Here is a 24,135-nt window from a genome sequence, read left to right as displayed (position 1 = left end):
ATCTTTCAAGGAGTTGGAGATGGCGTTTATAAGTGGTCCATGTTTCACAAGCGTACAGCTGGGTTGGTAGTTCAAGAGCCTAGACTGAAACTTGAAAGACTAGTTTCAATGGACCAAGAATGCTTTTCATGGCTGGTTCTGACTTTCCCCTGTTCCCAGTGGGAATTCCTACTTGTAGAGCAGAGGCCACGGCTGGTTGGCAGCTGCAGTGCCTGTGTGCTCTGTTCTGTTGTTGTTGTCAGTGCTTTGTGCTGGAGGGCACCGTTTCGTGGCACTCATTGGTTGCTATTGGATATTTGGATAGTCTGAGCTGATTGGTTGAGCGCCTTGTGAGCGAAAGGCTCAGCCTTCATTAGGGCAAATGTTCTACGCTTATTTATGGCAGCCTTTGGAATAGAAAAAGGAAAGGACTGTGTCAGGATGTTTTTTGTGGGGACATTTGCAACGTGAAGGTGTTGATCTGGGGTACAGTCAGAGGGGGGTATGGTGCCTGCTGGAGGGCGAAACCCCCCGCCACCCTTTCCAAAAATTCTGGTAACAATGCTTCATGAAATTTATACACTGCTTGACTTCATGAATGAGGGGGCCAGGCTCAAGAATTGGGGCTGCCAGCATCTGAGTCACTCTTTCCACTCATCTCTTCTAGGATCAGGTGCATAAGGCGCCTTTTCAGGCGCTGCCACAGGGTGGCCCCCCAGCCAGACACAGAGCAGCCCGTGGCACCAGGTAAGCCAGTGGCCCTCCTATTTTGGACAGAGGAGGGCAGGGATGGGCATGGGGGGCAACTAGTCCAAGGATGCAAAAGAGGACTCACCTCTTCCCATGTCCTTCTGTTTGCAGTTCTGCTGCGGTTCAGAATACCAGCCCGAGGGGTGAGTATTGGAGAAAACAAGAGCAGGGACTGGATCCCTCAGACCTGCCCCCCGCTGTCCCCCGGGCTCTTTGCCCACTCTGCAATCTCAGACGCGGAGAAGTCCTCCCCTCACAAGGAACTGACAGCCTGACTTTTGCATTTCAGCTGCTGGAAGACGAACAGCGGTACATCCTGGGGGTCATTGAGAGCTGCCAGGCAGCGGAGCTCAGGGGGCTCCGATCCCTGACGTGCTCCAAGGAGGAGACAGCCCAAAAAATTCTGGTGAGTGATGGGGGGGTGAGGGACCCCCACAGGGAGGTGGGGGGAAGGGGCTGGGCATCTGTGGGGAGGAGGACCCTGCCGGCTTAGGCCATGGGGTTGCCATTCCCCTGCAAAGCCAAGCCTGGTGTTTGGGGTGGGAGCTGATTTTCCTCCTCTGTTCTCTTCCAGGACATCTTGGGGCCCTTGGAGCACTTCAGGGATCGGCCCCTGACCCTGGCCCTTGCCTTGGAGGCCCTCCTCCAGCTAAGGTGAGTGGGGTCTTTGGCGTCGATGGGGTGGTGGGTGGGGGGGCAGAACTCCAGGGGGAAAGAGCAGGCGGGAGGGAGAAAGGGGCAAGGGAGACTCTAACCCTCTCCCTTTCATTTCTACAGCACGATGAGGCCGAAATTCACCTCTGACATGATCAGCGCCATCCTGCACAGGATGTTGGAGGCCGTATTGATTGGGGCCAAGAAGGAGGAGGAGGAGGAGAAGAGAGAAGTATGTCCTTTGTTTTGACTTCACATTCTCTTTCTTCCTCTTCGCCACACCCTTGCAGAATCCAACCAGCATTCAAACTCTCTTCTCTCTTTTCCCACAGGAACTGAAGAGGCACTTCCGCCTTCTGCTGGGCAGTCTTCTTATGGAGGCACCCAACCCTGGAACTCTCCTCCAGCTGCTCAGTGTAAGTGTCCCTATGGCATCAGGGGTGGTTTTAGGGTTTTTCCCCTCCCCTCCCTTACCCAACGGACTGCCCCATTTCTGGGGCACAGAGCCTATTTGGCCCCCAATTTGGTCCAAGACCAAAGCTGGCATCCCCTCATGGTCCAGAAGTGCCAGGGACTCCGTGGTGGGGGCAGTGGGGGCCGCTTTGGCCCAGACTGGCCCCTGACTCTGAAATGCTCTTTCCTCCTGCAGGACCTCAGAGGATACGCCCTGGGCGAAAGTGGGGAGGCGCAACAACTTGCGGCCAGCAGCATCTCCTTGCTGCTGGCCATTGCCCGGAAGTATCCCAAACTCAGAGTAAGTACCTTGCCTTCTTCTATTCATTTCTTTGGTTACTTCCATCCCCCCCAAGATCACATCCCCAAGTGATCTTTAGCGCAGAATTTGGGGGGTGTCTCCCTGGGGGCCAGGATGAGGCCAGAGGCTTTTCCTGCCCCCTTTCCTGCTGCTGCCCTTCCACCTCTGCCCAGGGGGCTGCAGGGCCCAGGGAGGTCCTCTGGAACAAGGGGTTGGGCCCAAGACAGAGGGAGACTTGTCCTTCCTGACTTGGCGCTGCTTCTGTGCTCTCTTGCTCCCATCTGACCCCGATTTTTCTTTCCTCTGCAGATGACTGTCATTCGGCCGGAACTGGCATGCTTCCGCCGGAAGCCCAAAGAAGGTAAGCCCCACACCTAGGAGACAGCGGCCTTTGACTAAAGGCCTGTGGGGAAATCTCATTTTCATTTGCATTTGCATTCTCTTCTCATTCTCTTCCATCCAGATGACATCATCATTGAGGATATCTAGCCGTAACTGTCTGCAGCGACGCTGGAGAGGCTAGGATCTGAGGATGAGGAAAGCACTCAGCGTCGGCTACTGGAACAGTTTGAACTGCTAGAGGACCACAGTAGGTGACTCACAGAGCGGCTACACCAGTTGCAGAGCCAGGCAGGACCTGAGGGTCAACAGAGGCAGCAGCTAGAGGCCGGTGAGTGCCAGCCAGGACTGTCCAGTCGGACTCTAAAGAGAGAGTCAGGAGAGATTGCTGGAGACCCCACAGAAGGGGCTCAGCAAGCACCAGCAGAGATGGCAGATTTCCAGTCTTCCCAAGTTGTAAATATTGGGGGAGGCATCCCTTTTGAACTTCTCTCAGAAAGCAACTGGCTGAGTTGGTCAATAAAAATGCAGCAGTTGTTAAGGAGAGATGGACTATGGGACTGTGTTGAAACTGAGGTTTTGAGACGGGACTCTCCTGAGAAAAGACGGCTGGATGAAAGGGCTCATGCCCAAATTATGCTGTGTTTGAGCAACTCTCAGTTATTGCATGTAGCAAATGCCAGCACAGCGTTTGAGTGCTGGAATTTATTAAGGGCAATGCATGTCAGAGAAACTGCTGGAACTATAATTTCTCTGACCAAAAGGCTGTTCAGGACTGTTATAGAAGAAGGTGAGAGTTTGGCAACTCATCTTCGAACGCTGAAATCTCTGTTTCTTCAACTACAACAGAGAGGTAAGCGTTAGGATGAAACTGATCAAACCTACATTATCCTTTCAAGTTTGCCTGAAAGTTGGTTGCCTGTGATTAACAGCATGGAGAGTATGCGTCCCTGAGATCTGACCCTTGAGTATGTGGTTGGAAGATTGACCGAAGAAGCAGAAAGAAGGTCAGATAGACAGGCTGAACTCCAAGAGCGGAGGAGTTACAGCCGAGGGGGCCAGCAGCAGGATCTGCCAATGGGGCAATGCCAAGTTTGGGACTTGGCCATGGCGGTGAGGAGATGCTACAGATGCAGCCAAGCCGGGCATCTCCAACATCACTGCAGGGCAAGACCTCCAGAAGACGACATGGAGCAGAGACAGCAATCGACGCAGAAATGTAAGCAGAAGGGGTTCGCTTCAGGGAAGAAGAACACGCATTCTGCTCATCTTGTGTCTGCATTTTCTCGAGAGGAAGATACCTCAAGGAACATGGTTGCTGGACTCTGGTAGCAGCAGGATTATCTGCAACAGTCGGGAGGACTTTAAGACCCTGGGGAAACCAGCTGATGGAAAAGACTCAATCTATCTTGCTGATGGTCATAGAAGCAAGATTGATGGCCAGGGAACATGTTTCCTGCAGTGCTTGAACACTACTCTACCAGAGACTCTGTTTGTCAGCAGTCTGGACTATTGTTTACTGTCTGTAAGCTGTTTGATTAATGCAGGGTATAGTGTTAAGTTCACGCAGGATGGTTGTCTGATAAAGAATGGAACTCAGGTATGTGGCCATGCAAAGTTGGAAAATGGGTTATAAAACCGGGTCACGCCAATTTCCATGCGCTTTCAGAGATGCAGAAGGTGTGCAAGAACCTAAAAGTAAATAGCTGTAACTGTTTCCTAGATTGCAATGTATGTAAAATGGCCAAATCTAAGAGGAAGCCTATGGCTTCTAAAAGTGACAGAGTATCTAAAGAGGTTTTAGAACTTGTCCATTGTGACGTGATAGGCCCTTTTCCACAGAAGACTGAAGGGGGCGCCAGATATGCTTTTCTGGTAAAAAGGTAAAGGTTCCCCTGCCCGTACGGGCCAGTCTTGACAGACTCTAGGGTTGTGCACCCATCTCACTCAAGAGGCCGGGGGCCAGTGCTGTCCGGAGACACTTCCGGGTCACGTGGCCAGCGTGACATCGCTGCTCTGGCGAGCCAGAGCCGCACACGGAAACACCGTTTACCTTCCCGCTAGTAAGCGGTCCCTATTTATCTACTTGCACCCGGGGGTGCTTTCAAACTGCTAGGCGCTGGGACCGAACAACGGGAGCGCACCCCGCTGCGGGGATTCGAACCGCCGACCTTTCGATCGGCAAGCCCTAGGCGCTGAGGCTTTTACCCACAGCGCCACCCGCGTCCCTACGCTTTTCTGGTAACAGATGATAAATCACATTTAGTTGGTTGTTTTTGTTAAAGCAGAAATCGGAGTGTTTCCCCACATTCAGAGAATGGGTTGCCCAAGCTGAAAAGCTCTTCGCTCGCCCTGTTGTGCAGTTGCAAACAGATAGGGGTGTAGATTTTCTGAACAAACAATTTGGAGCATGGTTGCGACGTAAGGGGATCACTCACCGTTTGACTAACCCTTATAGCCCTGCTGAAAATGGTCTGTGTGAAAGACGTGGGGCTGTAATACAGCCAGTAAAGGACTGCCTGCTAGTGGATGCAGGATTGGGTCACAATCATAGGCTGTGGGGTGAGGCTTTTCTCACAGCAAACGTTTTGATTAATAGAACCTGGTCTAGCTCTATAAAAGATATTCCTTATCTTGTGTTGTTTGGGAAAGAACCAGAGTGGACAATGCTCCATAACTGGGGTTCTTGGGCACATGTAAATATCCCCAAAGCTCAGCGTCAGAAAGGGGGAGCTAGAGCGCAGAGACTGGGGTTTGTGGGATATCAGCCCTATGGCAAAGGGTGGTGTTTCAATTTATGCCCAGAACGCGTGGTTCTGTCACAAAGCACAGACTTTGCTGACCAGGACAGATGGACTGCGATCCATGCCAACCCAGATTGCCTACTGCCTCTGCAAGTAAGAGAAGAGGCTTCTTCTCAGCCATTGGCAACACAGGAGCAGGATGAGGAGGAGGCACAGATTTCTCCAAAAGATGTGGCAATAGATAATACTTCTCTAGTGGAAGAGGAAGAAGAGCCAGAGACAAGGGGGGAAGAAGTAGTAGTTGTGCCTAGACGCTCCCAGCGTTCAAACAAGGGCGTACCTCCTCAGCGTTTGACCCTAGGAGGAGTGACAATATGCAATGTGAGTTGTGTGGAATCACAAAGTTATAATGAAGTCTTAGACTTACCCCCTGGGGAACGTGCTTTGTGGGAACAAGCTATGAAAGAAGAAATGGACTCTTTTAAACGTAACAAAGTGTTTGGTGTCATGCAAGTGGGTTTATAAAAGGAAAACCCTTGCATCTGGGGAACCACGTTTTTGAGCCAGATTAGTAGCCAGAGGGTTCACTCAGATTAAAGGGGAGAGTTATGATGAAGTGTTTTCTCCAACTGTAAAGAGTGAAACTTTTTGTTTAATGCTCTCTATTGCTGCTGCAAGACAATTAGCAGTGCACCATTTTGATGTTGATGCTGCGTAAAGGTAAAGGTACCCCTGCCCGTACGGGCCAGTCTTGACAGACTCTAGGGTTGTGCGCCCATCTCACTCAAGAGGCCGGGGGCCAGTGCTGTCCGAATACACTTCCGGGTCACGAGGCCAGCGTGACATCGCTGCTCTGGCGAGCAAGAGCCGCACACGGAAACACCGTTTACCTTCCCGCTAGTAAGCGGTCCCTATTTATCTACTTGCACCCAAGAGTGCTTTCGAACTGCTAGGTTGGCAGGCACTGGGACCCAACAACAGGAGCGCACCCCGCCGTGGGGATTCGAACCGCCGACCTTTCGATCGGCAAGCCCTAGGCGCTGAGGCTTTAGCCCACAGCGCCACCCGCGTCCCTACCTGATGCTGCATATCTGCATGCAAATTTAGACCATGAAGTGTTAATCAGACAACCCCCTGGGTTTGAAGAGGGGAATGGTGCAGTCTGGCCTTTAAAAAAGGCTGTTTACGGTCTCAAACAAAGTTGAAGGTATTGGAACCAGTGTTTAAATGAAGCCCTTGTAAAACTTGGTTGTACACCAAGGGGACAGGCAACAAATATCTAATGCTCTTAGTCTTTGTTGATGATTTGCTTGTAGCAGGGAGTTCCACAGATGAGATCCAGAAGCTCACAAGTCAACTGGAAAATAAGTTTAAGCTTAAAGCCTTAGGGCCTGTAAGCAATTACTTGGGAGTAGAAGTAAGTCAGGAAGCTGATGGAAGCTTCCTATTGAACCAGAAAGAGAACATTCTTTGTTTGATAGAGCAGTTTGGCATGGAAAACTGCAAGCCAGATCAGACTCCCATGACACCAGATTTCCCAAAGACAGTGTGTGATGATGAATTTGATCAGCCTGAGTTGTATCACTCAAAAATAGGATCACTGTTGTAAGCCAGTGGTCAAGGCCAGACATTGCATGTGCTACAAATGTTCTGAGCCAACGTGTATCTAAACCCAGTACTGCCGATTGGTGTGCTTTGAAAAGGCTTATTGGATATCTAAAGGGGACATTAAATGTATGTTTGAAGATATATAGTACACAAGACGAAAAACTAGAAGTATTTGTTTATGCGGACTGGGGAAGCTGTGTAGCTACTAGAAAATCTACAAGTGGAATGGTTATGATGTTTGTCAATTCCATAATTGGATGGAGGTCAAAGAAACAAGGATTTGTTGTGACCTCATCCTGTGAGGCAGAATATGGGAGCCTGTCGCTAGCATGCAATGAAATCATGTGGTTTATACAGATACTAAAAGAGCTAGATGGTAAAGTAGATTTGCCTATCCAAGTGTATGAAGATAGCCAATCGTACATTTCATTAGCGAGCTCGGAAATAATGAAATCCGCATCAAAACATATTGCTATCCGTCATGCAAATGTTAGAGATTGTGTACAGAATGGGGTAATCAAACTGGAGTATTGTCAATCACAAGATAATATTACTGATTTGTTTACCAAGCCTTTGCCAGCAACATGTCATAATGAATTGATGCCAAAACTGGGTTTATGTATATAGTGTACTGTATGTATGTATGTATGTATGTATTGTTTCTGTTGGGGTTTTTCGCATTTAAGAAACAGAAGGGGTGTCACGGCTAAAATGGCCACTGTTTCTTTAATGCTTAAAAAAGCTGGGTCAGCATGAGTCAGCGGTCTGCACCGGGTTGTATATATAGAGTGAAAAATGTTAGTTTGGTGTTGGGTTGGTTGGTTGGTTAGTTAGTGAAAGCTGGTAGTGTTGAGGTGTGTACAGTTGGTCAGTCGCTTTTGCACAAAGACTTTTAAGAATAAAAGCAGAAAGCACTCTGCAAGGGTATTCTTGTGGACTCTTTTATGCCGACAAGGGTCTGAGGAGACAAAGGGAGGTCAGAACCCTTTCCTTTTTTTTTTTTTTTTACAAACACTGACAGGGATCCCATCGGACGGCTTCAGGGGAAGACAAGGCTCCCGAGTAAACCCTACACAGATGCAGAGTGGAGTCCCTAAGATGGCAGGGTGGCATTTTGTAGGCCTCCTTCTGGCAACTCCTGCAGCCCAGCTGGGGCCTTATGCCTTGCTCTTCTTTCCTCTGGACCACCTCAGGGAGACCGAGGGGGGAGGGTCTTGCTGTCTGGGCACAGGGTTGACACCTTTGTTTTGCAAAAGACAGGGCAGGGCAGGGGACAGAGAGAGATCCGAAAATTGTTAATATTATTTTGCCTCAAAAGATCTCATGGAATTTTAGGCTTTTCCATTCCTTAGGATATATGATCTACTCCCTGTGTAACTCCACTTGTCAAGAAGAAAAAGAACTGGAAGAGAATGGAATAAAAATAAATATTTTTAATGGATTATGAATAAATGCACAATAAATTGTTACTGTCTTGAATTTCATTGTCTTATTGTCTTCCATTCCTCTGGACACCTTTGTTGTTGCAGCCTGAAATAGAATTAGGATTTTTTGCTGCTGCTGCATCACTCTCAGGTTGGCTCATGTTAAGCTTGTGGTCCACTAAGATCCCTAGATCCTTTTCCCTACCAGCAAACCAGGTGTCCCTCATCTTATATTGGTGCAGCTGGTTCTTCCTGCCAAAGTGCAGAACCTTAGATCGGCTACAGGTCCTCTTTGCTCACCACCAGGGAGTGACCATGTCGCAGTCAGTGCTGTGGTAGATTTTACCCCAAAGTTGTTGAGCTTTTTTTAGGGGCTGGATTCAACTGACCGGTGGGCCGTATTAGGCCCCGAAACAGACCAGGACCACATATTCTGCCTATTAGTTTTTCAGATCTAGAGTCATGTTGCTCATTTAAAGAAAAGCCCATGTTCAATGTTTAAGCATTGCATAAAATCTGCTGACGCTTCCTTCCATCATTGTTTCCTATTGAAATAAGGAAAATGCCTGTGGTTTCAGGGCATTGTTAGACTGCTACTGCACTCCAGCTAAACTTCACCTCTGAATGCAGCTAACAATGCGCTTCGACGATCAGCGATCCTACAAGTGAATAATAAAGGATATTCCAGCCTGTGTTCCTTTGTCTAAGGCACTCCAACACAGAAGCATACCCCACGAACTGCAAAGAGACTTTCTTCCAAATACCGTATTTTTCGTCCTATAGGGCGCACCGGACCATAGGACGCACCTCGTTTTTGAATAAATGAATTTTGAATAAATGAATTTAAAAAATTTATCCCCCCCCCCAGCTGCGGCTGCCGCCCCAAACCTTACGGACACCCGCCAGAAGCAAGGGGAGCCCTCCGGAGGGCTCCCCGTGCTTCGGGCGGCAGGGTGCGGCCCCAAGCCTCGCGCGCCCGGCGGGACCTCCCGCCAGGCGCGCAAGGCTTACCAACACTAGCCCGAAGCACGGGGAGTCCTCCAGGGGGCTCCCCGTGCTTCGGGCGGCAAGCTGCCGCCCCAAGCCTCGCGCGCTCAGCGGGACCTCCCGTCGGGTGCACAAGGCTTGCGGACACTCGCCCAAAGCACGGGGAGTCCTCCGGAGGGCTCCCCGTGCTTTGGGCACCAAGCTGCCACCCCAAGCCTCACGTGCTCGGCGGGACCTCCCGTCGGGCGCGCAAGGCTTGCGGACACTCGCCCGAAGCACGGGGAGTCCTCCAGGGGGCTCCCTGTGCTTTGGGCGGCAGGCTGCCGCCCCAAGCCTCGCGCGCTCGGCGGAACCTCCCGTTGGGCGCGCGAGGCTTGGGGACACTCGCCCGAAGCACGGGGAGTCCTCCGGAGGGCTCCCCGTGCTTAGGGCGGCAGGCTGCTGCCCGCAAGCCTTGTGAGCCCGTGGGAACTCCCACAGGGCTTGCAAGGCTTGCGGATAGCTTTCTGAAGCCTGGAGAGCAAGAGGGGTCGGTGCGCACCGATGCCTCTCGCTCTCCAGGCTTCAGCGAAAGCCTGCATTCGCCCCATAGGACGCACACACATTTCCCCTTCATTTTTGGAGGGGAAAAAGTGCGTCCTATGGGGCGAAAAATACGGTAAATTGCCCTCAGACAGAAGAGAAAGTTGCACCCAGAAATGATTGGCGGCAGCAACATAAAAGAAACGAGGCAGAAAAGAAAGCAGGGCAGAGATTAGCTGGAAGGGGCATAGGAAACAGCAAAGAACTGCAGTTAAGAGATGGGGGGGGGGGGGGATTGGATAACCCAAAAGCCATATGGCCAACAAATCGCCACATATTCTAATCGATTGTGAAACCTTCATTGTGCCAGCTAGTAGAAAGGCGGATTTCATATGTAATCGGCATGTAATCCGATCAGTATAAACATCCTATGGTTTGTCTGAAAAACTGAAGGAGCAAGTGAAAAAAGAGGCCATTTTTGAGACTGGTGCAGATGGAGCTTCTTTTGCTACTGCAAGAATCTTATCTTCTTTCCCCGAAGTGCTAGGACTGAGCAGCAGAGGGCAGCCTGCACCTCCAAACCGACCTGTGGAACTGCAGGAGGAAGCTTTTAGGGGCGATTGCAAAGCCTGCCATGGGTACAATGCGTTTAGTGCATACCACTCTCCTCCAAGAATCCCAAGAGCTGTAGTTTGCTGGGGTACTTCTTTGAGCCTGAGGGCTGCCTTCCCTTCTGCACAAGCCGCCACATGCCAGGGGGCAATCGTGGGTAAAGCAATGATTGCAAAATTTACTTTTGTACAGTAGGATAGTTCAGAGGTCAGAAAGCTTTTTCAGCCGTGGGCCAGTCAACCATCTCTCAGACCATGTGGTGGGCCGGAATGTACAGTGGTACCTCGGGTTAAGTACTTAATTCGTTCTGGAGGCCCGTACTTAACCTGAAACTGTTCTTAACCTGAAGCACCACTTTAGCTAATGGGGCCTCCTGCCACCGCCGCGCCGTCGGAGCACGATTTCTGTTCTCATCCTGAAACAGGTAGGGATTAAAATCAACAGGGAGGAGGGAACCAGAAAAGTCTCCATCAGACAGTGATGGGCTGAGGGTCCTAAGCATGGATTCAGGAAGTTAGTATAATCTGAAAGCAAACAAAATGGAACTGAGTTGAAGAATGCAAGGGTCTCTATGCCGAACCATAACCTGGGGACCATGTATATTACATATGTGTTAGGGTGCCACATATAGAAACATAAGAAGCTGCCTTATACAGAGTCAGACCATTGGCCCATCAAGCTCAGTATTTTCTACACTGTGTGACAGGAGCTCCCCAGGGCTGCAATCCACAATACCGACACTCCATGCTGTTGAAACTCCCATTCGCACACACAAAACCGCATCACCTTGTCTGTCCGGGCGCATCTCTGGAAAGAAATCTTCTTCATGTCTTCACCGTGGTTCTATGGGATGCAGCCTGATCGATTGAGGGCTGTCACCAAGTCATCCTCAATCGTCTTGAACTGAGCATTCCCCACATTGCGCTGGAATGAAAAAGAAGAAACGATTGAATGCATCTCACTTGCCAGAGCTGGAGCTGCCTGGCTGCTACAAAGGATGAGCTAAGGATCAGGAAGTCAGACCAGGCACAAGCGCCTGGGATGGATCAAAGAAAGGTGTTAACGTGGTAACTGGTCTGGTTTCTTTAGCCTGCCCTTTAGCTAAAAGGAAGAACTTGCAAACATCAGTAGTGGGCGAGTCACTGCCCTCAGATTTGCAATCTTGAAGACATGGCACTTGCGGGGAAAATAATGGAGAGGAAGAAGGGAGGAAAGCAAACTCAGACACCGTCTTAAAAGTGGTGGCTAAGAGGAGACCCAAAGGCACATGGTCTCTCAAGGGAGGCAAGATGGAAGTCGCCCTGCTTTTCTTCCGCCCTGCAGCCTTGTGTTCAAATTCTACTGTCACAAAGGCAGTGAAGGCTCCCTATAGCACAGGGGGAAGCAGTGGTATTCACCTGTGTGAATCATAGGGCAGGGGGCCTTTGGCCCTCCAAATGTCATTGGACTACAATTCCCACCAGCCTCAAAGATCTGGAGGGCCAGTGGTTCCCCACCGCTTTAAATAAATAAATAGGTGGACAAAACAGAGCAGCAGCAGCAAGACCACCAATCCCCATCCTCATCTTATACCTACATGCCTAAACAAAGGCCAATGACAAATTAGCCTGGTAACTCCACAAACACTCCCCAAGCATAGGTACCTGAACCACTCACCTGCATCCCATGATAGCCTTTCCCTGAATATGCCATCAGCATCACAACCTTCCTTTTGGGGAACCTCTTCACCCCGTCCTCCACCTCTTCCCCACTGGTCTTGATCCGTTTCGGTTCATGCCCGTTTTCCTCCTGCTTTCAAGCTTCTTCCGCTGCCTCCTCTATGTTGCTGCAGCTGCTCTTCAGCCTCTTGGCTTGGTTGCCGGCCACGGTTCTCAACTCCTCGGCCATTGCAAAGCACTAGAAGAGATCATCCGAAAGCTAATGAAGTACTTCATTTAAAGGGCACGTCAGCCACAGAAACCTTCTTTGCACAGATATTGAATCAATCACTCAAAATCAACTGACAAAAGACAATTTTCTTAAGGCAATCAAGCAAGTAAGTCCAAAAGGAGCTACTGGGGGTTTTGGAGGCATTTTAATTCTGCTTCACATATAGATACGTATACAGACATCATCATTCAACGCAATGCCATACGCCAAGCTAAAACGAGCAACTTCGTCGCAGCTCACAATGCACATCTCTGAAGATCAGGTAACGCATCAACAACAGAAGAATCCCTGCAATTCAGGGGACAAAGAGGTAAAACTACACTTTTTAAAAAAGAACGGAATATAAAGCAACAGAAACACCACGTTGCATAGGAAAAGGCTGTAGTCCAGTGGCATGCATCTTATCTTTTTATCTGCACTGAATCTCTTTTTCTGTATGGATTGGGTTTGTTATTACCGTATGAATCTTTGTCTTCCTAAACCGCCCAGTGATCTTCGGATGAAGGGCGGTATAGAAATTTAATTAATAGTAAGAACAAGGATGCCGATGATGCCGAACGCCCCCCGGTGGCATCTCCAGGTCCCCTCTCTCAAACCCTGCAAGTCCTGAGTTAGCTCCGCATCAAGGCAGTTTCCTGCGCCCTGAAGTGAACACCTTTCTGAAGAAGCGCCAGCTGATCCAAGTCATATTGTAAGGAAGATTTCCCGGATGAAGATCAAAAGGCGATACCTACGCTAGCCATGCCGTTCAGCCGCCAGCCCCTGGCTGTTCTCCCGAGGGAATGAGCGGCCAGACGCCCCGAGCGCAGGCAGGCTAGGAAGGGCATACGAGCGGGGCGCAGCCGGGGTCCCTCTCCCTCTCCTTCCTTCCTCCACCAAGGGGTCCCCTCGCTCCCCGCGCCTGCCCTCCGCCAAGAGCCGCTCCGGCCACTTACTCCGCCGCCGCCGCCGCAGCTGCTCCTGCCCGGCAACCACGTGGGAGCGAAGGGAAGGGAAGGGAGAGCGGCGGCGGCGGCGGCGGCCGACTACGGCAGCCGCGGAGGGGCGGAACGGGGCCGAGCGCAGCAGCGCGCCGGCTTCGCGAAGGGGAGGAGCCCGGAGCCGGCGGGGAGGACGAGCGCGCCGCGGGGCGGGCGGGGGAATGCGCGCTCCCGGGCATCGTCCCCCTGGGCGAAGCGGCTGGGGGAGCGGGACCCGTCCAGCAGCGTTGGCAAATGCTGTGCGCGCTCAGATACCCTCCAGCGTTTCTCCCACGCAAAATAGGGACGTCCTATCCCATGATATTGTTATAAGAAAAAGAGCAACTCCTTTTCGCTTCTGGGGTCCCCAAGAGCTCATCTAGAGTCCTTTGGTAGGTTCTCTAACGGGAGGAGGAAACAACAGAGGCCAAGCAGAGAATGGTGAGAAGCAAAGCAGCTCGTAAGCCTGATCTTGATTGAACTGTTGCAACAGGGTGCTCCACCCCACACAAAGGGGGAGAGGGATCCAGAACAATGGTGGGCAAACTCCTATACGAAGAAACTTTTGAAATTCCCCGCCCTGGAGCTCAAGATCAGCCCCATACATACATCACAGAAGGGGTGTAACCCAAGACCACTCCCAATACCTCATACATCAGAGAAGGGGCCAGCAGGAAACCCCTGCATGGATTTACCTGGAGAGCCTGGCTATTCTTTTGTGATGATAACTACTTAATTTCGGAAATTTGAAATGTGCCCTTAAGACAGGATTTGAGAGCAAAAAGACAATGAGGAGACAATATCTGAGGTAAATTTGGAAGGGACAAAATGCTTTCAGGACTTTTTCTGTGGGCTTCAGACATGTGGTATATAGATATGAGGGGGTGCTTGGTACATTTATGAACATTTATATATGTAAGACCTTAAAATTCTTAGAACAATAATAATATTGGATGGATCACTGCAGATGGTGACAGCAGTCATGAAATTAAAAGACGCCTGCTCCTTGGGAGAAAGGTGATGGCAAACCTAGACAGCATCTTAAAAAGCAGAGACATCACCTTACCAACAAAGGTCCATATAGTTAAAGCCATGGTTTTCCCAGTAGTGATGTATGGAAGTGAGAGCTGGACCATCAAGAAGACTGATCGCCGAAGAATTGATGCTTTTGAATTATGGTGCTGGAGGAGACTCTTGAGAGTCCCATGGACTGCAAGAAGATCAAACCTCTCCATTCTTAAGGAAATCAGCCCTGAGTGCTCACTGGAAGGACAGATCCTGAAGCTGAGGCTCCAATACTTTGGCCACCTCATGAGAAGAGAAGACTCCCTGGAAAAGACCCTGATGCTGGGAAAGATGGAGGGCACAAGGAGAAGGGGACGACAGAGGACAAGATGGTTGGACAGTGTTCTCGAAGCTACAAACGTGAGTCTGACCAAACTGCGGGAGGCAGTGGAAGACAGGAGTGCCTGGCGTGTTCTGGTCCATGGGGTCACGAAGAGTTGGACACGACTAAACGACTAAACAACAACAATATTGGATGATAAAAATATTATAATATTAATGTTATAATATAATGATAATAATAATTATTATTTTATTTATACCCCACCCATCTGACTAAGGCTGCCGGAGCCACTCTGAGCGGCTTCCAACATACATAAAAACATAAGAAAACATTACGCACTTCCCTATACAGGGCTGCCTTCAGCTGCCATCTAAAGGTTGCATAGTTACTTGATCTTCTTGGCTCCAGGATCGCACGACTCCATGCCCTCACAACGTTTCTCTGATGAAAACAGGGACATCATACCACACCCTCCAACATTTCTCCAATGAAAATAGGGGCATTCTAAGGAAAAGCGGGACTTTCCGGGATCAAATCAGAAACCAGAATGACGCTTGGAGGATCTGTACTCTCTCACACACACCCCTGCAGTGTCAACCAACAATCCACAGCTGAGGGTCTTTCTTAAGAGCAGCTGAATTTATTTTTATTTTATACCAGAACATATGCCTCAGTTTGTAGAGCATGAGACTCTTAATCCCAGGGTGGAAGCTGTGCCATGTTGGGCAAAAGGATTCTTGCACTTCAGAGGGTTGGACTAGATGACCCTTGTGGTCCTTTCCAACTTTACAAGAGCTGCTTAAAATGCTGCTAAGTTACCCATTCCTGCAAAACTCTGGAATCCACAGCTGAGGGTCAACAGACACTGGTGTCAGTAGTGGGATACGAACCATGCTTCCATTCAGAGACCAGAACAGAGGCAGAAGTACGAATGGCTTTCTGCTGTGAACGCCAGCAGGCAGACGCAGCAATACAGAGTTTTGCTGCTTAGCAAGAGATTTGGGGAATTTGTGACCATTCTTCACTGTGATCAGATTACACACTGAGTACTCGTCTCCCATTTACTGTGCAAGCAAGTCAGCCAAGCCATAGCATGAGTACCTGCCAGCCATCTCATCCTAGGTCACCTCCTATGCAGCATCAGGCAGGTGAAGTCACTAACATCCATGGGGGGTGGGAAATACCTAAGGCGAATTCTGGGACTCCAGAATCCACAGATACCTGCACAGTCTCTAGCTCAGGTGTGGGGAACCTCTGGCCCTCCAGATGTTGCTGAACTCCTGCTTGCTGGAGTTGACAGGAGTTGCAGTCTAGCAAGAGCTGGGGTGGCTAAAGGTTCCCCACACCTCACCAGAGGAAAAGGATTCTGCATACGCTCAGGGGCACATTTGCCCTGCAGTCTTTGAAATGCTACATCCCCCTTGGAGGTCAAGGATTTCTGTGCATGCTCCAGGACACTCAGCCAAGGTGCCAGAATTTTGGTCAGCCAAAAGTTAGCTGCTGCACTCTTGAGACACAACTTCTGCTGAAATTGCAGATAAATTTGCCCTGGCTTCCTCGCCCTTTGAGATTATCTGAGGTGGGGACTGGAACAGACCTGCATCTTTGAGGACTTGTTAATTGATTTTAGCACTCCTTTGGAAAGAAGCAGGTATGTGCTCTTTGCAGTCGACTGGGCATATTTCCAAATATGAATTCCGCAGAAAAACAACAGACTGTGAAGCATTCATGTCCCCATGGCTCTGGAATTCATGTGCTCCCATGCCAGAGAGGTTTTATGAGCGAATTTGATGGTTCCTTTCCCCTCTTAGGCCGGACAGGTCCACAACGTTCCTTCCTTTAATGTTATGGCCCACCATTAATCTTGCATGCACCACGAAATGTGCCCCCCACATGGAAAGAGCAGGCTGCATTTACCCTTTTCTCTCCCGATTTGAGTTCCACCTGAAAATTATGTGGCAGAAGTTACAAATGCTTGCAAATCCATTCCCTGCTTAATCCACAGAGTGCAGAAGGGTAGTGATATTCTCAAGCCCCCCGCAGCAAACGTAGAAAAAGAGAGCCACCAAGCACCTTAGAAACAAATGGATTTATCGTGGCAGAGCCAGTCGTAGGGCTAGAGAGTTTGGGATCAGAGCATTCTGCAGGCGGAACAGCAGGTGCCTCCGAGTTCTGACAGAGGAGCATCACCACTCAGGAAGGGCCAGGTGGGGCCAGGTCCTGGTGGGGGGGTTGCCACGGTGACAAGGACCCGCCCTCCTTTGTGACATCTCTTGCTTCTCCTTTAAAAGCCACTGACTTGCAGGCGGCCATTGTGGGTTAGTGAGGAGAACGTGGAGGAGAGAGGTGGTAGTGGCAGTTGGTGGTAGCAGTTGGCGAGAGTGGAGATTTAGTGATTTGTTTTTTTTTCGTTTTCTTATTTTGATTTTGATTTCATTTATTACTTTGATTTGATTTATTTGATTTGGTCTATTTTGATTTTCTTTTATTCTTTTATTTTAACACTTTTATTTATTTTATTTTATTTTTTGTTCTTTGTTTTAATATTTTTATTTTTTTATTTTTTTGTTTTTGTGCACACCTGTGCATTGTATATATTTTTATTTTTAGATAGTTAGGGTTTAGTTAGTGTTTGTGTGGACGACATGGGCAGACTGTAAGTAGCATCCCTTTCTCTTCATCTCCGGGGGGGGGGGGGTGTCACAAACTGGGAGGTTTTTCTGGCGGACACCTGAGTATCAGGTTTGTCCCTGGCCCTCCCTTGACCTCCACCTTACACCCATTCAGTAAAACAAAGAAAAATATACACATGTTCCTGTTTCCCAGCCAAGCTGAGTACCCCCTATTGTCCTGGCCAAGTCCCCCAACCATGTAGGTTGGATCTGTAGCCTTTTTAGCCTTGGGTGAGAAGAGCTTTGCGCCCGGGAAAGGGAAATGGGAGTCAACAGACACTCAAGGAATAGTTTCAGAGAAAAAGCTTTATTCTGCCATCCGGCTGGTAGAAGGAGCAAGTGTGATGTAGTCACAAAACAAGCACGAGTTCACAGCCATTTGCACAGAGTATATATTCCCCTTCCCGTTCCATCCCCTTCTCCTCCTCCTCAAGAGTCCTGCCTCTGAGCATGAACAGAAAGCTCCTGTCTTGGGACTCTTTTGGACTCTTCCCAGGAAAGGGGGATGAGAAGCCATGGGGGGGGTCAAGGAGCCTTGCGGTTCAGTGTGTTCAAGATGTTGCAACTAGAGTGAGATAAGACTCAGTTCTCAGGCTTGCTTGTCAGAGTCTATTCATGAGCTTTTTGAAGCTCTCTCGTACTGATAAAAGAGTAACATTTTGCCTTTCAACAGCATCTTGTGAGAAAACAGAGGAAAACTTTAGCTGTGGATTTTTTAGAAGAGAGAATAGGAATTTTGGACAGTTTGAGGCCTGGTTGCGGGGGGGGGGTGACTTTGGGCCTAGGTGGGGTCACCTGTCCTCACCTCCTTCAGATCCACTCTTGTCCTTGAGATGGCTACCTGTCTGGCACTCGGAGACCAGGAGGGCAGTGATGATCACCCCAGCAGAAGGGTTGCTGGTCTCATGCTTCAGGGATGATGGCTGCCCCTAGCCATGTCCCAAGTGCCTCCTCTGGTCGCCATCTTCCTTCTGAGCAGAAAAGAGTGTTTTAAGGCAGATCAAAGAAAAGGTTTTGCCAAAGAACAATCGCTATGGATGAAGAGGTAAAAAAAACAATGTGCAAATGGGCACAAGATATCGGCCATACTATATATTTAGAACAATGGGAGAAACTCTGTCGCGAGGATATTCGCTTTACCACCTGCTATACGATAAAGGAAAATTTGGTTAAAATGTTTTACAGGTGGTATTTAACACCAGTTAAACTCGCCAAAATTTATAAATTCAAATCCAACCTTTGTTGGAAATGTAACAAAGAACCTGGAATGATAATTCATATGTGGTGGGGCTGCAAGGAAATAAAGAAGTTTTGGGGAATAATACATGAGGAACTTAAGAAAATGCTAAACAAACGCTTGATAAAAGAATCCCAAAGCTTATCTGTTCGGGTTGGTGGGCAAAGCGAATATCCTCGCGACAGAGTTTCTACCATTGTTCTAAATATATAGTATGGCCGATATCTTGTGCCCATTTGACCATTGTTTCTTTTACCTCTTCATCAAATCATAGTCCAATAATAGTGTAAATTTTTGATAATAAATTCCTATTGTTTCAAAATATAATGGTGCTAAATAGCGATTGTTCTTTGGCTAAACCTTTTCTTTGATCTGCCTTAAAGACACTTTTTAATTGTATATATTGCCAATTATCCATCCCATATTGTTTTAATTCTTCATATGTTTTTAATTTTAACTTTCCTTGGTCTTCTTCCAGTATTTGTCTAGATGTTGCCCAGTTCGGATTCATATTGTGTTGTTTAACTGCATGGGCTTCTAATGGAGACATCCATAAAGGGATTTGTGGCTCTAATAGCTGTTTATTCCAAAACTGTAAAACTTTAAAATTTATTCTAAACTTTAAACAATGAATTTCTGAGTATATGGTTTTTGAAGCCATTATGTACCTTAATCTTCTTGTATGCTATGTAGGCGTGCCATCCATACCTATTGTCAAAACTTTCTAGATTTAAAATACTAGTGTTTTCCAATGTAATCCATTCTTTTAGCCACACAAGACATTCTGCTTCATAATATAATTTTAGATTTCGTAATGCCAGTCCTCCTCTCTTCCTTTTATCTGTTAATAGTTTATACCTTATGCATAGTTTTTTGGTTTGCCATATGAATTTTGTTAGATCTTTTCTCCACTCATCAAAACAATTCTCTTTCATTATTATTGGTATTGTTTGGAACAAATATATCATTCTGGGTAAAACATTCATCTTAATTATAGATATTGTCCCCATTAATGTCAGCTTTAATCTACCCCAGGTTTCTAGATCTCTTCTAATTTCCTTCCAGGCTTTTTCATAATTGTTTCCAAATACTGTAGATTAATATTTTTCATCGTCAATTCTATACCAAAATATTTTGCTTTTGTAACAATTTCCAAACCCAATTTCTCCTGTAGTTCGCTCTTTTCTAATTCCTGTATGTTTTTTACCATAAGTTTTGTTTTTGACATATTTATCTTGAAGCCTGCTACTTTCCCGAACTCATTCATTATCCTCAATGCTTTCATTAGACTGGTTCCTGGCTCCTCAGGTGCTAATATAATATTGTACGCAAAAGCTCTAATTTTGAAAACATCCTTGCCTCATGTAATTCCCTTTATCTCTTTTTCTTTATTTATTTCTAAAATCAGGATTTCCAAAGTTAGTATAAAAAGGAACGGTGAAAGCGGGCATCCTTGCCTGGTACCTTTCTCTATATTTCAAGGATCCGTCTTTTCACCATTTCTTATTAAACATCCCTGCTGGTTTTCATATATTGTGTTTATTGCTCTGCAGTAGTTTTCACCCAGTCCTACTGCTTCTGCTACTTCCTGAAGGAACGATCTTGATAGGTTATCGAAAGCCTTCTCGGCATCTGTTAGCATAAACGCCGCTTTTTTGTTGGGTCTCATTTCCAAATATTCAATTAGATCAATTACTATTCTCATATTTGCTTTTATATGCCTATTTGGGAGGAATCCTACTTGGTCTTGGTCTATTACATCCTTTAGGACCGATTTCAGCCTATTTGCTAATATCCCCGCAAACAATTTATAATCATTATTTAATAATGATATGGGTCTGTAATTGTTAACTCATTCTCTAGCTGTGATTTGTTTGTGAATTAATACAATATTGGCTTCTTGCCACGACTTTGGTATTTTTCCTTCTTGCATGATCTCGTTCATTAATTTTTTAAAAGGCATTGTTACAGCATCTTCTAACCTTTGGTAGTGTATCGCGGATAGTCCATCTGCACCTGGAGCTTTCCCCAGTTTAAGATTGGAAATTGCTTGTTGTATCTCCATTGTTGTTACTGGTGCGTTTAGCTGCTTCCGTCTGTTTTCACCTATTTTTGGGATTTGTTTTCCTTGAAGATATTTTATAATTTGTTGTCGAGTTTCTGCACCTTTTTTATATAGATTGGTGAAGTATTTTACAAAGCATTTATTTATTCCTTCTTCCATCTCGACTGCTTTTCCTTCATATACTACTTTATTTGTCTTTCCCTGTCTTTTCTTTATCTGCCATGCAAGTAATTTACCGGGTCTGTTTCCAAATTCAAATGATTTTTCTTCATCCATTTTATATTTCTATTTCATCATTTAAGAGTGTTGAGAGCTGTGTTTGCAATATTTTAATGGTTTGGTTTGCGATCTCGTTTGTTGGTGTTTTCACTAATAATTTTCCTTGTTTGCCTATTTCTTCTTGTAAATGCTTGATTTTAGCCTCTCTTATTCTTTTTTGTATTATATTTTGTTTATACAACATGTTTTTAGATTGGCCTTGAGATATTCTTTAAACCTCTTTTGTTGGCCACCAGCATTACGCCTTCCATTTTTAAGTTTGGAATAGAGTCGTTGCTTTGGAAGACAATCATCAGGCATCCGAACCACATGACCAGTCCAACGAAGCTGGTGTTGAAGAATCCTTGCTTCAACACTGGTGATCTTTGCTTCTTCCAGGACACTGGTTTTAGTTCGCCTGCCTTCCCAAGTGGTGTGTCACATTTTTCGGAGACACCATTGATGGAATCTTTCAAGGAGTTGGAGATGGCGTTTATAAGTGGTCCATGTTTCACAAGCGTACAGCTGGGTTGGTAGTTCAAGAGCCTAGACTGAAACTTGAAAGACTAGTTTCAATGGACCAAGAATGCTTTTCATGGCTGGTTCTGACTTTCCCCTTTTCCCAGTGGGAATTCCTACTTGTAGAGCAGAGGCCACGGCTGGTTGGCAGCTGCAGTGCCTGTGTGCTCTGTTCTGTTGTTGTCAGTGCTTTGTGCTGGAGGGCACCGTTTCGTGGCGCTCATTGGTTGCTATTGGATATTTGGATAGTCTGAGCTGATTGGTTGAGCGCCTTGCGAGCGAAAGGCTCAGCCTTTATTAGGGCAAATGTTCTACCCTTACTTATGGCAGCCTTTGGAATAGAAAAAGGAAAGGACTGTGTCAGGATGTTTTTTGTGGGGACATTTGCAGACGTGAAGGTGTTGATCTGGGGTACAGTCGGAGTGGGGTATGGTGCCTGCTGGAGGGCGAAACCCCCCGCCACCCTTTCCAAAAATTCTGGTAACAGTGCTTCATGAAATGTATACACTGCTTGACTTCATGAATGAGGGGGCCAGGCTCTCTGGGCCCTGACATGGTGGTAGCTCTTGAACCCAGAGCACTTGGGACCTCCTTTCTCTCTCTGCCAGCCCTTCATTATTGGGCTGCCTCTTTCAGGCTCTGATCATGCCCCTTCAGGTCACTGAACTGCAGAGAGATGGAAGGAATTGGTCAGAGTGCGCCGGCAAGGATCAATTAGGCTCCACATACGCATTTCTGTTCTGCCAATTCGGCAGTGGTTCACTGTATTCTCCAGACTCACCCCCAAACACCCCCAAGAATTGGGGCTGCCAGCATCTGAGTCACTCTTTCCACTCATCTCTTCTAGGATCAGGTGCATAAGGCGCCTTTTCAGGCGCTGCCACAGGGTGGCCCCCCAGCCAGACACAGAGCAGCCTGTGGCACCAGGTAAGCCAGTGGCCCTCCTTTTTTGGACAGAGGAGGGCAGGGATGGGCATGGGGGGCAACTGGTCCAAGGATGCAAAAGAGGACTCACCTCTTCCCATGTCCTTCTGTTTGCAGTTCTGCTGCGGTTCAGAATACCAGCCCGAGGGGTGAGTATTGGAGAAAACAAGAGCAGGGACTGGATCCCTCAGACCTGCCCCCCGCTGTCCCCCGGGCTCTTTGCCCCCCACTCTGCACTCTCAGATGTGGAGAAGCCCTCCCCTCACAAGGAACTGACAGCCTGACTTTTGCATTTCAGCTGCTGGAGGACGAACAGCGGTACATCCTGGGGGTCATCGAGAGCTGCCAGGCAGCGGAGCTCAGGGGGCTCCGATCCCTGACGTGCTCCAAGGAGGAGACAGCCCAAAAAATTCTGGTGAGTGATGGGGGGGTGAGGGACCCCCACAGGGAGGTGGGGGGAAGGGGCTGTGCATCTGTGGGGAGGAGGACCCTGCCGGCTTAGGCCATGGGGTTGCCATTCCCCTGCAAAGCCAAGCCTGGTGTTTGGGGTGGGAGCTGATTTTCCTCCTCTGTTCTCTTCCAGGACATCTTGGGGCCCTTGGAGCACTTCAGGGATCGGCCCCTGACCCTGGCCCTTGCCTTGGAGGCCCTCCTCCAGCTAAGGTGAGTGGGGTCTTTGGCGTCGATGGGGTGGTGGGTGGTGGGGCAGAACTCCAGGGGGAAAGAGCAGGCGGGAGGGAGAAAGGGGCAAGGGAGACTCTAACCCTCTCCCTTTCATTTCTGCAGCACGATGAGGCCGAAATTCACCTCTGACATGCTTAGTGCCATCCTGCACAGGATGTTGGAGGCCGTATTGAGTGGGGCCAAGAAGGAGGAGGAGGAGGAGAAGAGAGAAGTATGTCCTTTGTTTTGACTTCACATTCTCTTTCTTCCTCTTCGCCACACCCTTGCAGAATCCAACCAGCATTCAAACTCTCTTCTCTCTTTTCCCACAGGAACTGAAGAGGCACTTCCGCCTTCTGCTGGGCAGTCTTCTTATGGAGTCACCCAACCCTGGAACCCTCCTCCAGCTGCTCAGTGTAAGTGTCCCTATGGCATCAGGGGTGGTTTTAGGGTTTTTCCCCTCCCATCCCTTGCCCAACGGACTGCCCCATTTCTGGGGCACAGAGCCTATTTGGCCCCCAATTTGGTCCAAGACCAAAGCTGGCATCCCCTCATGGTCCAGAAGTGCCAGGGACTCCGTGGTGGGGGCAGTGGGGGCCGCTTTGGCCCAGACTGGCCCCTGACTCTGAAATGCTCTTTCCTCCTGCAGGACCTCAGAGGATACGCCCTGGGCGAAAGTGGGGAGGCGCAACAACTTGCGGCCAGCAGCATCTCCTTGCTGCTGGCCATTGCCCGGAAGTATCCCAAACTCAGAGTAAGTACCTTGCCTTCTTCTATTCATTTCTTTGGTTACTTCCATCCCCCCCCCCCAAGATCACATCCCCAAGTGATCTTTAGCGCAGAATTTGCGGGGTGTGTCCCTGGGGGCCAGGATGAGGCCAGAGGCTTTTCCTGCCCCCTTTCCTGCTGCTGCCCTTCCACCTCTGCCCAGGGGGCTGCAGGGCCCAGGGAGGTCCTCTGGAACAAGGTTTGGGCCCAAGACAGAAGGAGACTTGTCCTTCCTGACTTGGCGCTGCTTCTGTGCTCTCTTGCTCCCATCTGACCCTGATTTTTCTTTCCTCTGCAGATGACTGTCATTCGGCCGGAACTGGCATGCTTCCGCCGGAAGCCAAAAGAAGGTAAGCCCCACACCTTGGAGACAGCGCCCTTTGACTAAAGGCCTGTGGGGAAATCTCATTTTCATTTGCA

General features: G+C 48.4%; 2 protein-coding genes and 2 long non-coding RNA genes across 5 annotated transcripts in view; 3 read left to right on the top strand and 1 right to left on the bottom strand.

Moving 5' to 3' along the window:
- Window positions 1–1,023: 1,023 nt before the first annotated feature.
- LOC310666888 (uncharacterized protein) lies at window positions 1,024–3,246 on the top strand. Its single transcript, XM_083418440.1, has 7 exons — window positions 1,024–1,135; window positions 1,304–1,383; window positions 1,507–1,615; window positions 1,716–1,799; window positions 2,033–2,137; window positions 2,447–2,498; window positions 2,601–3,246. Exons 3-7 carry the CDS (start codon window positions 1,511–1,513, stop codon window positions 2,624–2,626), a joined length of 372 nt encoding a protein of 123 aa, XP_083274566.1. The 5' UTR covers window positions 1,024–1,135; window positions 1,304–1,383; window positions 1,507–1,510; the 3' UTR covers window positions 2,627–3,246.
- A 3,611-nt stretch (window positions 3,247–6,857) lies between these two features.
- Window positions 6,858–24,135, top strand: part of LOC310666938 — a 45,028-nt gene continuing 27,750 nt past the window's right edge. The window contains exon 1 of the long non-coding RNA XR_014506122.1: window positions 6,858–7,091. This is a non-coding gene — a long non-coding RNA (uncharacterized lncRNA). The remainder of the gene's footprint in view (window positions 7,092–24,135) is intronic.
- On the bottom strand, window positions 11,221–13,231 carry LOC310666902. The gene is made up of 3 exons (XR_014506081.1): window positions 13,037–13,231; window positions 12,030–12,269; window positions 11,221–11,297 (listed from the first exon to the last, which is right to left on the bottom strand). It is a non-coding gene; the product is annotated as an uncharacterized lncRNA (long non-coding RNA).
- LOC310666868 (uncharacterized protein) overlaps window positions 16,686–24,135 on the top strand; it is a 12,535-nt gene continuing 5,085 nt past the window's right edge. Inside the window, exons 1-9 of one of the 2 annotated variants that reach the window (XM_083418402.1) lie at window positions 16,686–17,265; window positions 22,208–22,287; window positions 22,402–22,433; window positions 22,583–22,699; window positions 22,868–22,947; window positions 23,071–23,179; window positions 23,280–23,363; window positions 23,597–23,701; window positions 24,014–24,065. In XM_083418402.1, the coding sequence (XP_083274528.1) occupies window positions 17,255–17,265; window positions 22,208–22,287; window positions 22,402–22,433; window positions 22,583–22,699; window positions 22,868–22,947; window positions 23,071–23,179; window positions 23,280–23,363; window positions 23,597–23,701; window positions 24,014–24,065 (670 nt within the window). In that variant the 5' untranslated portion in view covers window positions 16,686–17,254. The other variant, XM_083418401.1, reaches the window with a different exon arrangement.

The sequence above is a fragment of the Podarcis tiliguerta genome (assembly GCF_965153285.1).
Source record: "Podarcis tiliguerta genome assembly, chromosome: 16".
Taxonomy (NCBI): domain Eukaryota; kingdom Metazoa; phylum Chordata; class Lepidosauria; order Squamata; family Lacertidae; genus Podarcis; species Podarcis tiliguerta.
The sequence above is the reverse complement of the archived record's forward strand: the minus strand, read 5'-3'. Positions and strand labels throughout refer to the sequence as shown.

Excerpts from the sequence above, each read along its gene's own strand:
- LOC310666888 (XM_083418440.1), top strand. The coding sequence starts at position 1,511 with ATGAGGCCGAAATTCACCTCTGACATGATCAGCGCCATCCTGCACAGG. Across the intron at positions 1,800-2,032 it reads CTCTCCTCCAGCTGCTCAGT|GACCTCAGAGGATACGCCCT; the intron begins GTAAGTGTCCCT and ends TTCCTCCTGCAG. Across the intron at positions 2,499-2,600 it reads CCGCCGGAAGCCCAAAGAAG|ATGACATCATCATTGAGGAT; the intron begins GTAAGCCCCACA and ends TCTTCCATCCAG.